General features: G+C 40.8%; 1 protein-coding gene across 3 annotated transcripts in view; it reads right to left on the bottom strand.

Moving 5' to 3' along the window:
* Positions 1-12778, bottom strand: part of SIDT1 (SID1 transmembrane family member 1) — a 102781-nt gene that overhangs the window by 52571 nt on the left and 37432 nt on the right. For all 3 annotated transcript variants that reach the window (XM_087439607.1, XM_004436617.3, XM_087439608.1), the window contains exons 2-3: positions 11012-11133; positions 9815-9985 (exon numbers count right to left, since the gene is read on the bottom strand). In XM_087439607.1, coding sequence (XP_087295733.1) covers positions 9815-9985; positions 11012-11133 — 293 coding nt within the window. The remainder of the gene's footprint in view (positions 1-9814; positions 9986-11011; positions 11134-12778) is intronic.

Here is a 12778-nt window from a genome sequence, read left to right as displayed (position 1 = left end):
AATTCTCAAGAATGATCAAACTGGGGAGGGGATCAATTTTATGTCTTTATATATCCGTGAAGTCACACCTATAAGAGTAAGTACTTTGTTTACTTTTGCCTTTCGATTCTCTTAAGATTGTACAGGGTTTAGGTGTCAGAAGTGGGCTGAAAGAGAGAGGAAAAGAAGGTTTGACATCCTTTTGGATAATGTAGGTAACAATTCAAAATAATTTTGATGTATCCATGGCAAAAGATCATTTTTTAGAAAATTTGGTGAGTAGATAATCACCAATGGGAGGGTCTGTAGGGGCAGGAGCATGCTCTTCCTGCCCCCAAGCACCTCCCCAATTGCCTGCCACACTGGCTGAAATTCTCTCCAAGACTGTGTCCTCTCTGGGTTAGGCATTGCCTTCTAAGGTCCTCCATTAAAATGCAAATACCACCAAAAGAATATAATAAAGTTTTTTTTCTCCAATTAGTAATTTATTATGAATTATTTTATTAGATATTTTCCTTCTTCTGTGAAAGACAGCACGACCCAGGACTGAGGAAAGGAGACCGTGAGGAGCATGCGGGAAGCATTCATTTGTGGCATAGAGTGCTGTCTGGAATGAACACCGGTGAAACAGTTCCAGAGGCTGGAAAACGCAAAGACCAATTTGATCTTCTCTACAGTTTTGTAGGGGCTGCTTTTGCTCCTTCTGGCTCTTGCCTCATCTTTAGCTGTGAAGATCACTTATACAAGCCCACTGCACTCTCAATGCCCCAACCCTGGGGAATGGCATGCTCCCGCTCCTTCAATGTGGCTGGCATTTCTGGGAACCTGAACTTGAACTTCTCCTGGGGTCCCTCCCCACCTTCATCCCCTGGTGCTCTCTAAAGAGTTTATCTCTCCACTCCTTTTTCTTCTTTCTTTTTTTTTTTTGTGAGAAAGATCAGCCCTGAGCTAACATCCATGCTAATCCTCCTCTTTTCGCTGAGGAAGACCGTCTCTGAGCTAACATCTATTGCCAATCCTCCTCCTTTTTTTTTTCCCCCAAAGCCCCAGCAGATAGTTGTATGTCATAGTTGCAGATCCTTCTAGTTGCTGTATGTGGGACGCGGCCTCAGCATGGCGGGAGAAGCGGTGCGTCGGTGCACGCCCGGGATCCGAACCCGGGCTGCCAGTAGCGGAGCGTGTGCACTTAACCGCTAAGCCACGGGGCCGGCCCTCTCTCCACTCCTAATTTTCCTTTTATAAAATTAAGCAATTTAAAAATTTTTTATTCAAGATTCCTTGAGAAAGGGCATGTCAGGACGTTTAAGCAAGAAGTTTATAATTGGAGATGTTGTTTAGAAGTCATAAAACTTGAGTGCTATTTCTGAAGGTAATGACCAGCAATTTAGGCTGTTGGTAGACTGGACTCAGAATTTAGCAATGGATGTAATTTTTATATATCCACTCTTGGCAGAAATCATCATCAGGGTCAGGGTTTGGCTCTGCTGAAACACAGTTAAAGACCTGTGGCCTTAAAGAAGCCAAAGTCGGTGTCAAACCCAGTTGTGTGTGTGCTCCTGAGACTGCGGACCCGCAGCACTGTCTGTGTCTGGGTAGCACCCTTTCAGCAGGGTGGAAGTGTCATCTGCTGTTACCAGGGCCACATGGAGCCTTCAGGTCTGTTCGTTGCCAGGTCAGGGGAATGAAAAGGACACTGATTTTCTTGACTAGCAACAGACAGCATGAAATTTCCAGAAGCAACCAGTTTTCTTTGGCCTGAAATTTGTTTTTTAATTCTCTCCTCTCATTTGAATTCCAATTGTGACACTGAATGTATGGACATCAATATGAATTTTCTGGTTTTTTTCTTGTACTTTATGTTTTCTTTACTAGTACAACACATACAAACTTTGAAAACGTATTATTTTCCTTGGACTATCACTTCTCTTTCTCATGGAATCAACAGCGTGAGCAAAATAAACATCGTGTCTGCTACAGATGAAACTTTTTGCTTCCTTCCCCTGTAGGCCCTGACAGAGGTGGGGAAGGTCTATTTTATGAAGAGTCATTAACCAACAGAACAAAGCTAATTAAGACTCATGTACACCTTTAGTTTTAAAAACAGAAGTATAAAATTTTCAACTTGTTTGTTTTAAAAAATTAAACAGAAAACAAATGTTTATTCAATAAATAAGAGGAAACTAAAAACAGACTTTGTTTCGTTGTTTTGGCTAGTTTGAAGGAGAGGGGAAGAGAAGAGGAACAGAGGAAGTCAAGAGAGATGGATGTGCAGATAGGAAGACAGGAAAAGAAGAAGGGCCCAAGGGGCAGGTAGAGAGAGGAGAAATACATACAGCAGAGTAATTAAACAGAAGAAAAAGGAAAGGGAGATGGGAAGAAAGGATAAGTGGAAAGAGAGGCAGGGACAAAAGCTAAGTCGTTTTTGAGGTGAGTACCAGAGAGGACTGAGATTCATGGCACCTTACTCATCTTATGATAGCAAGCCCCTAGCCCAGGGCACAGTGGGCGTTCAAAACCCCCACTTGCTTGTGGAAGGAAATTATACCCTATTATTCATTTGTACTATGGACTTCGGAACAGCATTCCCTGTTATCTCCTCACTGCCATCTGTCATGAACTCCCTTCGTAAACCCCCACCCTTCCACCAACCCTCTCAGTCTCTGGAATCCTCCACCTCATCGCTCTGGTCTAAGAATAAACTCTGCGCATGCGCTAAATCCTATGCTTTATTCCCTTCTCCGGGACGTCGCTTCTACAAAATCCATCTCTATAAATTATCTGCCTTCCTACCCCTTGGTTTATAAATATACTCTAATCGCAACCATTTTCAAAATAAATAACAAACAGAAACGCCCCAACAAAAATTCCTCTCTTTTCCCTGTATTTCCCTCCTTTGATGCCGTTCTCTATCCTCCCTCTCCTTCACAGACCAACTGCTTAAAAGGGTATTCTGCCCTCATCTCTCTTCACTCTCTCCTCTCGCACTGCTATCAGGATTCCTTCCCCACCATCCCCCTGATGTTGCCTTTGTTAAGGGTAACAGTCACCTCCTAATTGCTAAACCCAGAGACTTAATCCTTAATTTATTTACCTCTCTGTGACATCTGACACTGACAACCACTCCCTCTGTCTTGAAATTCTTTCCTCCCTTGGGCTCTGTGACACCTGCTTTCCTGGGTTTTCTCCCACACATCTGGTTGTGCCTACTCAGCTTCTTTTGATAGTCTTGATTTATCAGACCTTCCCTTAGATAAGAATGTTACCCACAGTCCTGTTCTTGATCTCCTCGTTTTCCTTGGCCACATACATTTATATATATACACACACATATATATATATGTATTCAATTGCCATAAAAATCACAATTACATCTATATTCTATTGCCCCCAAAACCCATAAAAATGCCAGTGAATCTCAAGTCTCCGTGTCACACTAGAGTGACTGTCTGCTGGGCTTCTGTACTTGACTGTCCCTCAAACTCCACGTGATCAAAATGGCACATACTATCATTTTCGTGATCCTGACCACTATGTCTCTTTGTCAGTAAACCTCACCAGACTTCTGACATCACTGTTGGAGTCTCCTTGGACTCTTCCCTTTTTATCAACTTCTGCATTTGATTGGTCACCAAGTCTGACTGATTCTATTAGTGTGAAAGTAATCTGATGCACCTGCTCCCACCTGAAGCTCCATCTTTGCCATCCAATAAGAAAAAAAATGGAAAGGTAATGTAAATCATTACTGTAGTCTACCCCAAAATACCAAAGGGTGATTATATAGTATGACACATAGCAAAATGGTCTAAAAGCCTCTTCACTCACCCATTTCCTCAAAAAACTGACTACTTTTCACAGCACGGTAGCTGAGTGATCTCACTCAAAACTCTCTCAAAACAAAGACTGAAGATCCCTCCTTAGAAGGCTAGAGGAAGGTTGAAGGCTGCAAGTACTCCTGTAGGACTACATTTTTGATTCTGTCACGTGTATTTTTTGAATTTGTGAATTATCCCTGTGTGTATTACTTGACCGTTTCTCCCTTACAACTTTGTTGCTGCCATAATATAGTCAGGTCCTAATCATATTTTATCCTTCTCTATCCAGATAACTTTTCATTTGCCTATTTGCCTCTCCCCTCTCCTCTCCCCAGTTAATCTTCCACAGTGCACTAAAGCCATCTCTATAAACCAGATCTGTTCATGTTATTCTGTTGCTTAAAATCCTTTAGTGGCTCCCGCAACCTAAAAGGTGAAGTCTGAACTCCCTAGAGCAGCATAGATCTCAAAGATGAAGGATGGGGTCCTGCCTGTTTCACTGCCCTATCTCCTGTAACTCCGCCTCAGGTACCATGTGGACCAGCTTTCCTGAAGCGCCTCTACTCAGTCTGCTATCTGTAACTCAGACCTCTCTCTGGGCATCATGCAAGTATACATACAACACTCTGCCGGACATCTGCACTTCAAGTTCAACATGTCCCAAAGTGAAATTATCATCTCTTCCTTCCCTCCTCGTCATTCTCATTTTCTCTTAGTGGCACCACCATCTACAAGTTAGAAGGTCATCCTTGACTCTCCCATTTCTCTTACCCCTCATGTCCAATCCAGTTTTGTCAATTTCACCTCCAGATTCTTCAATTCATCTCATTATTTATCTTGACCACTGTATCCGCCTTCTAATTTGTCTGCATCCAGTCTCATCCCCTTGAAATCCATTCTCCACACAACTGTCATAATTTAGACAACTGCCTAAATTTTTTAACACTCCTTCCAAGCTTCTCCCACCTCATGATCAGGTGCCTGCCTGCTGCTACAGCCTCCTGCTCTTCCCTGTCTGCAGCTTCACGCTCTGCAGCATTGAACCCCAGGGCACTGGAGTTTGGGAAAATGAGTGCTGGTAAAGCTGTTTGTATGTGTGTGTGGAGGTGGGTGGGGAATAGTTAGATGGCAGGGAACAATGCTTTAAGGCAGAATTTTATTTTATTTTATTTTTTTGGTGAGGAAGATTGAATTTGAATAGAGAAGGCCCTGAGCTAACATCTGTTGCCGATCCTCCTCTTTTTTGTTGAGGAAGATTGGCCCTGAGCTAACATCTGTGCCCATCTTCCTGTATTTTGTATGTGGGACGCCACCACAGCGTGGCTTGATGAGATGTGCGTAGGTCTGTGCCTGGGGTCTGAACCCACGAACCCCGAGCCACTGAAGCAGAGCACACTAACTTAACCACTACACCATCAGGCTGGGCCCCCCCAGAATTTTATTTTTAAAGCTGGATTTAAATAAATAACTACTTCATGGAATTGAGAAACACATTTTAGGGCAACATAAAAATTGGGAGGATGGTTTTAAACAGAAAGTAGAAACAGCATGTTATAGTGGGAAGCTCAGAACTGGGAGTGAGTCAGAAGTAGAATCTAATCTTGATTTTGTCCTTTCCAAGCACTGTGAGTTTGAACAAGTCACTTAACCTCTCTAGATATCAGTTCGCTCATCTGTAAAAATGAGGTGAGTGGATTCAATTCCCAAAGGTCCTTCCATTCTTAAAATTTATGATTCTGGAGAAAAAATCCTAGAACGTGTTTCATATATCTTCTAGTCTGCCACTCAAAAACATACAACAGCAACTGCAATGTTAGGAATTTTGAGTTAATTCTTCAGTGTTTCTGTCAGTACCTAGAATCCAGATCTCACCACAAACCTCAGCTCTTACTCATTACCATCATTCTCTGGATTTCTGGGTCACCAGCAATGCTGGTGTGGGACAGCTCAGAGCCAGGGAGGAAGAGACACATATATCTCAGTTACCATTTCTTCCAGGCTTATCTCATTCTCATAAAATCCCCAGGAACTATGTGCATCTGAAATGCTCTGAATATCTGGTTGCTGAGGTTAGGTCACATTATAAGAGGTGGAAACAGAAAACAATGTGAGGGAATAGATTTGAAGTTTCACCAGCACGTATATCATTTTTTGTCACTTGCACAGAGTTGTGACCTTATGACTTCAGTGTCATAGAATTCATTTCTCCAAAGGGTCTAATTAGCCTCACAGAAAACCAGCCCTAGAATTTAAGTACACTGCCACCAGGTGACAGTGACAGGTCAAAGACACGGAAACCTATCAGTGAAGGCAAGGCTTCTGTTCAAGTAATGTGCTGCCACCTCCTTCAAAATATAACCATGAACTCCCATATTGTTTAATATCATAAATAGATTTCATTATTAAAACGAGCATAAGCACCATATTTAGAAGTTGCTTAAGAGTAGTGGTTCTCAACTCTGGCTACATGTTAGAATCACCTAGGAAACTATACGAAAATACACTAATGCTCAAACCTCCCTCCTAGATACTCTGATTTAATTGATCTCAGTGGATCTCATCCACCAGAGAATCTTTTCCTGCCTTTTTTTTGGGGGGGGCGGTGTTGTTCTTTGCTGTTGAAATTATCATGTCACCTTTTTCTCCACTAAAATTAATGGAGGGACTTGGAAAAAAAATGCTGTGACTACTTCTCCATCGGTCCATCTGTCTCTGTGAGTATAGCACTGTCAAGGGGTGTAGAGAAGACTCAGAGAAGACCTCTTAGCAACTCCACTGGCTTCTTCATAAACTGCCTTAGAAAATTTAAGGGGAGCTTTATAATAGAACAGAACATTCTGATCAGAAAAATAAGCTGCAAAAAAGTAGTATATACTATTTTTAAATACATATTCTGAAATGTAACCTTTTCATTGAAATATAACAAATATATAGAAAAGTGCACAAGTCGTAAGTATATATCTGAATGAATTCTCACCTGGTAAACATAACCATGTACTTTCTCTTTCCTCCCCAAAGATATCACTATCCTGACTTTTAACCCTATAGAATAGTTTTGCCTGTTTTTAAACTTTATGTAAACGGAATCAAACAATATGTATTCTTTTTGTCTGGCTTCTGTTGCTCAACATTGTGTTTGTGAGATTTACCCATGTTGTTAGGTATAGTGATAGTTTGTTCATTTTTACTGTTGTGTAGTATTCCGTGGAATGAATACTACAATTACGTATCTAGGAGTCGGGTAGACAACGAGCAGTGGAACTGCGTTGTCAGTCCCTTCAAGTGATAACAATTTGGTAGCTGTAGTGGAATCTCATTATCATTTAATTTGCATTTCTGATAGCTAATGAGGTTGTGTTTTTGGACCATGTGAATAGCTTCTTTGGTGAAGTGTCTTTTCAAGTCTCTTGCCTATTTTTTTTTAATGGGTTTGCCTTTTTTATTTTTTAAAAAACAGGTGTAAAAATAATATTAGTCATTTCAAATAATTGACTTGTGGTTTGGTTCATTTTATCCATCATCGATTTGTTTTCTGTTTCATTGCTTTGTGCTTTTATTTTATTATTTCCTTGTACTTTCTTTGAGTTTTATTTTCATTTCTTTTTCTAACTTCTTGAAATGAATACTTAACACGCTGATTTTCGGCCATTTTTCTTTTCCAATATATAAATTCGAAGCTACACATTTTCCTCTATGCAGTGCTTTAGTTGCATCCCAGAAGTTTGGATATGTCATATCATTTGTTCAAAATATTTTCTAATTATTTTCCTTGTGATTTCTTCTTTGATTCGTAAGTTATTTAGAAGTAGACTACTTAATTTCCAAACATTTGGGGATTTTCTAGATTTTGTAGTTGATTTCTATCTCAATTCATACAGGATTTCAGTCCTTTGAAATTTATCAAGATATGCATTAGAGCTTGGCAATTTTGGTAAATGTTGCATATGAACTTGAAAAGATTAGGTGTTCTATCAATTTTGAGATGCAGTTTTCTAAATACATTAATTAGTTCAAGTTTGTAAATCATGTTGATCTGCTCTTTCATATCAGGTGTTGGCAGACTTTTTCGTAAAGGGCCAGACAGTAAATATTTTAGGCTTGCAGGCATATTGTCTCTGTCCCAGCTACTCAACTTTGCCATTGTAGCATGAAAGCCGCCATAGACAACATGTAAATGAATGGGTAGGGTTGTGTTCCAATAAAACTTTATTTACAAAAAACAGTGGCTAGCCTATGGGCCACAGTTTGCCAATGCCTGTTCTATTTAATTACTGTACATAGTATACATATTTAAAATTTTTGGTCTGCTTATTCTATCAGGTATAGAGAAGTCCCCCACAAGGTTGTGGATTTGTCCAGTTCTCCTTTGCATTCTGCAATTCTTGCTTTGTATATTTTGAAGTGATGTTACTAGATGCATACAAATTTAGAGTTTAAATTTAAGTCTTCCTGGTGAATGATTCTTTTAGATATATGAAATGTCCTCTGTCTCTAATAATGCTTCTTGCATTAAGGAATATCTTGTATAATATTGATATACTATACCAACTTTCTTTTGGTTGCTGTCAGTATGGTATTTCTTTTATTATCTTTTTATTTACAACATTTATATGTTATTTTATTTAAGGTTGTACTCTTGTAAGCAACATATATTTATTTTATTTTTTTCTGGATCCCATTTGACATTCTTATTCTTTTACTTGGCATATCTGAGTCCATTTATATTATACAGATATTTTTTCATTGGGTAAATATAAACATTGATTCCCCTTCTGAGACTCTTCTGTCTCTGTCCCAAAGTTCAAGCAAAAGATCCAGGTCACAGGATGTTTTCTCAAGTATAATTTCTGCTCCTTCCATCTCCTCATTTTTGCCTCAGAAAACCTATTTGTTCCAGTGAGGCTGAGTCTGGACCTGTGGGCACACAGACTTGCACCCACCTGGGTGCCGGTCCCCACCCTGAGCAGTGCTCAGATTCACAGGCTCCAAGAGTCTCACCCATAAGAAGCCAGAGCCACAGAAGAATGGGGGGTAATGGGGAAAGTAATCAAGAGCTTGCTTGTTTTTTCTTATTGATTTGTAGGAGTTCTTTACATATTCTGCATATAACGCCTTTCTTAGTTATGTATGTTGGAAATATATTCTCCTGTAGTTCTCCTATATAGACAATCTTATGGCTTGTCTTTTTGTTCCCTTAATGATGCCTTTTGATGAGTACAATTTCTAATTTTAATATAGCCAATTTAACAATATTTTCTTTTAAAATTTATATAAAACACTGAGAGGGGAAGAAATGCTTTGAACCCTTGAGAAGCCCTGAGCTTTGAGTAGGATACGGAAGAAAGCCCTTAGCCTTTCTGTTTAAATTTTCACACAGATTTACAGAATATTTTACAAGAATAACCACTGGGAGAGAACTGATTCCTTGGAGACAGTGCCCCTGACTGCATTTATTATATTTCAGGTCTAATATAAACAATTTGAGATGGTGTATCCCAACTGATTTGGTTTCAAAGGATGGTCATGCAAGGAGAAGGGGGAAACGGTCATTAGGTTTTGCAAAGGACAAAACTGCATTACATTTTATTTCCTACCTATCTACATTCCTACCTGGAAGGAGAAAACTGGAATAGTAATAAGGATAGGAAAAACAGCTTAAGGTCTCCTTTAAAACAAAAACAACTTCCTTCAGGAGAATGGCACCGGTGAGTAACACAACAGCACCCAGTCACCAGTGCCTCTTGCCTGGATGACAGGCAGGGCAGGGCCCTCACACAGACCCCCAGAACAGATACACCTATGAGGTCACCGTTCTTGCCCTCTGCACTTCGACCTTTCTGTTGCACAGAAAATATAAGGCCCTGCTGCCCAGCAGGAGAGTTCAGAAGGTGCTAAGATGATATGCCAAGTGGATAATATCCTTCCTGAGTGACGATCTGGAAGGAGGAAGCTGGATTGAGCATGCACAAGCCCAGAAAGAGCAGACAGGTGAACAGAGAGAGGCCACAGTGAGTCTTGCTTACTGCAGCTGGAAGTGCTTCATCTTGGTAACCAGTAGTTTGTAGTGGGCACCCAGCGGTGCCATGGACGCTATGTCTACAAAGATCAGTTTCTCCAGCGCTCCTGTTTCATTGGTCGCTTCCGAGGGACATAAGGTGCGGCTCACTTCCTGGTAGTTGTAGCTTCTCTGATATCTGTAGCAGCCGGTGGAGGGAAAAACCAGCAAGAACAAGAACGAGATTCAGTGAACAAGCAGGGAAAGAAGCCTGTCTCATTTCACTTCTCCCTGAATTTGATTTCAAGTCCTTATGTTTTACATTTCAGACTGGACCTATTGAGGGTGATTTCAGAACTGGTGTTTTTAGCACAGGGTTGTGTGACGTAATAACAGGGATGTGAGGACTGTTCAGTGCTGGCCAGTTCCCTTAGCCATGTCTACATTACACTAAACCATCCTCCTAATTCCTAATGAGGCACAAATATCAGATTTTGAAGGGGAAACTGTCCTGATAAAACAACCAGTTGATTCCATTTTTCCACTCTTTAAGCTTTTGTTAAACGGAACATAAAAAGTCCCAGAGTCCAAGTCAAGGCTATCAGAGTCAGTATTTCAATCCTAAAATTCCTCAACCTCTAAAAATGATTTAGCACCAGACAATGTGCCCATGTCTGAATGCCTTCTGGGTTTTTCTTATTAGTGCTATCGTGCCTTATACAGTCTCCCCTGCAAAAATAGAAACTCCATGAGGGCAGGGACTTCGTTGTTGTTTTTTTTTCCCCCACTGCTGTGTACCTAGCGTCTAGTGCTTAGCAGTGCTCAATAAATATTATGAAATGAAGAATGCACACTCAGTAGGTGTTTTGAAGAATAGGGAGGTGTTACTCATTTAAGTTGACTGCTGGGCCTAGTCCTGTCCTCAGAGGGTGATCCACTAATCAACCAAGGGCTACAGAACATTCTGGATAGAATTAACACCCTAAAACTTCTAGGTGCTACACATCTAGGCAGAGTGCTTATCTGAACTTCAAAGAGGATGGAAATTGAACAGAGCTGAACAGGTCAGGGTATGCACCACAACCATTGTTCGCACTTGGCATGCATAATGTGTTAACGTTCCAAACGTCTGATTTCTCTTTTCACTAGGGAAAAAACCAATTAAGGTCTAGAACATTGAAAGAAACCAAATGTAGTGAAGTTGTCTGGGGAAAGATCCACTCACAGTCCTTGGAAGAGCAGAGGAACCTGCCAGGACAGCACCTCTTTCTGTTGGCGAACCACAACGAGGACTGGGTAGTGAAGGTTCTCTGAGGAGCTGTTCACATATACCCGCATGGCGGTGACCTGCGAGCAGGGTAGACAGAGATGTAATGCAGATCACGCACGCACACACACGCACGCATACACACACACACACACATACATCACAGCTGCCATCTGAAGCTCCGAAAAACTTTGATTTCTCACACCTGCTTCTGACCATAGATAATCCAAAGGCCCCAGCTGTCTTTTCGTCATTCATATTGTAACCACAGTGGATTTCAACCTTGACCACACGTTGAAATCACCAGGGGAGATTTTAGAAGACTGATGCCTGGGTCCAACCTGCCAAAATTCTGATTGAAGTGGTCTTGGGTGAAGCCAAATTATGGAGGCTTCAAACGGCAGGCTGAGGAGTATGGATTGGGCAGTCAACACAAGATTGTGAGACTAAGGCCAGAACAGAAAAAGAAAGACATTGATGTGCTTCTCTTCTTCTTTGAATTAAAATGCTAAAGATACAAATATCTTTAAAAAAAAAAAAAAAGACCTATAAACACCTCAATTGCTGACAAACTTTAATTTCAGTTTGGAAAATCATTCTGTGCTTCACACCGAAATGTTCTTGACATGTTTTATTAAAGCCTAGCAGATGGCCTGATGCTCCCCCAGCCACAGATCCCATCAGGGCTGAGGATTCCTCTTTGCCCTGCTCCAAGGCGTAAATCAAGCCGACAAAAAATGCTTTTCTACATCAGCAGCTCCATAGCTCCTTCTGAATACACATGCAAGGATTTAACACGATCATGACAGTTTTAAAGACAGGAAGTTGAACTGTGGCCCTGGATTTAGATGGTTTTGGTGTCTTCCTTCAGTTTTAATACCATAGACAACATGGAAAGAACAAAATAGAACAAAGGCAAGGTAAAAAAGAAAAAGTAAAATTTGATCTTTCACATGAGATTTTTTTCCCCCCTTTTCCCACTAATGTATTAAAGCTGTTTTTGTTCTCTTGAAAACTCCTTTATTAGTGGAAAGAAATGAAACAAGAAAATCTTGCAGTTAAACCCTGAAGATCTATCACATGTTCAAAATGGAAATTGAGAGGAAACAGAACAGCATGGATACCATACATTACTATTTGGTTCTTTTATATCATTCTCCTTGATTAAGCCACTTTGCTTTTTTAATGTTAAAACAGTCCGGAGTAGTTTATTAATTTGATAAGAAGCACTTGCTCAGGAAGGGAGCATCTTTTGGAGCCAGCGCTCTACATGTTTCCATGGAAATTACGCTGCAGCTGATAATTGCCGAACCCTATCTCTGGTGCAGACCTCTTTCCTAAGCTCTGGGTGTTCCACAGGCACCTCAAACTCAACCTGTCTGCAATGGAAGCTATCACTCCCTTCACCTCTAGCTTGAATTTCTTCTGAATTCCTTTGCTTGTTGAACGGCTTCACCATGTAGCCATTCGGCAAGCCTGAAACCTGAGAGTCATCCCTGACTCCTACTTCTGTAGCTTCCTCAATCAACAGGTCATCAACTCTGACACTTCTTTCTCCTTCACACTGTCCACACCCAGAGCCTCCCTTCCACCCCCAATGACGTTCTCATAGTTCAGTCCTTTATCACTCTAACTCTCCTTGACACCAGCTTATCTAGTCTTCTCATCCCCAGGGGTGTACCCCCTCTGCTGCCAATTTCCTCTTGGTATTCTCCTGCTGAAAAG

This window comes from Ceratotherium simum, chromosome 15, assembly GCF_057802395.1.
Source record: "Ceratotherium simum simum isolate JZ-2026a chromosome 15, ASM5780239v1, whole genome shotgun sequence".
NCBI lineage: Eukaryota > Metazoa > Chordata > Mammalia > Perissodactyla > Rhinocerotidae > Ceratotherium > Ceratotherium simum.
The sequence above is the reverse complement of the archived record's forward strand: the minus strand, read 5'-3'. Positions and strand labels throughout refer to the sequence as shown.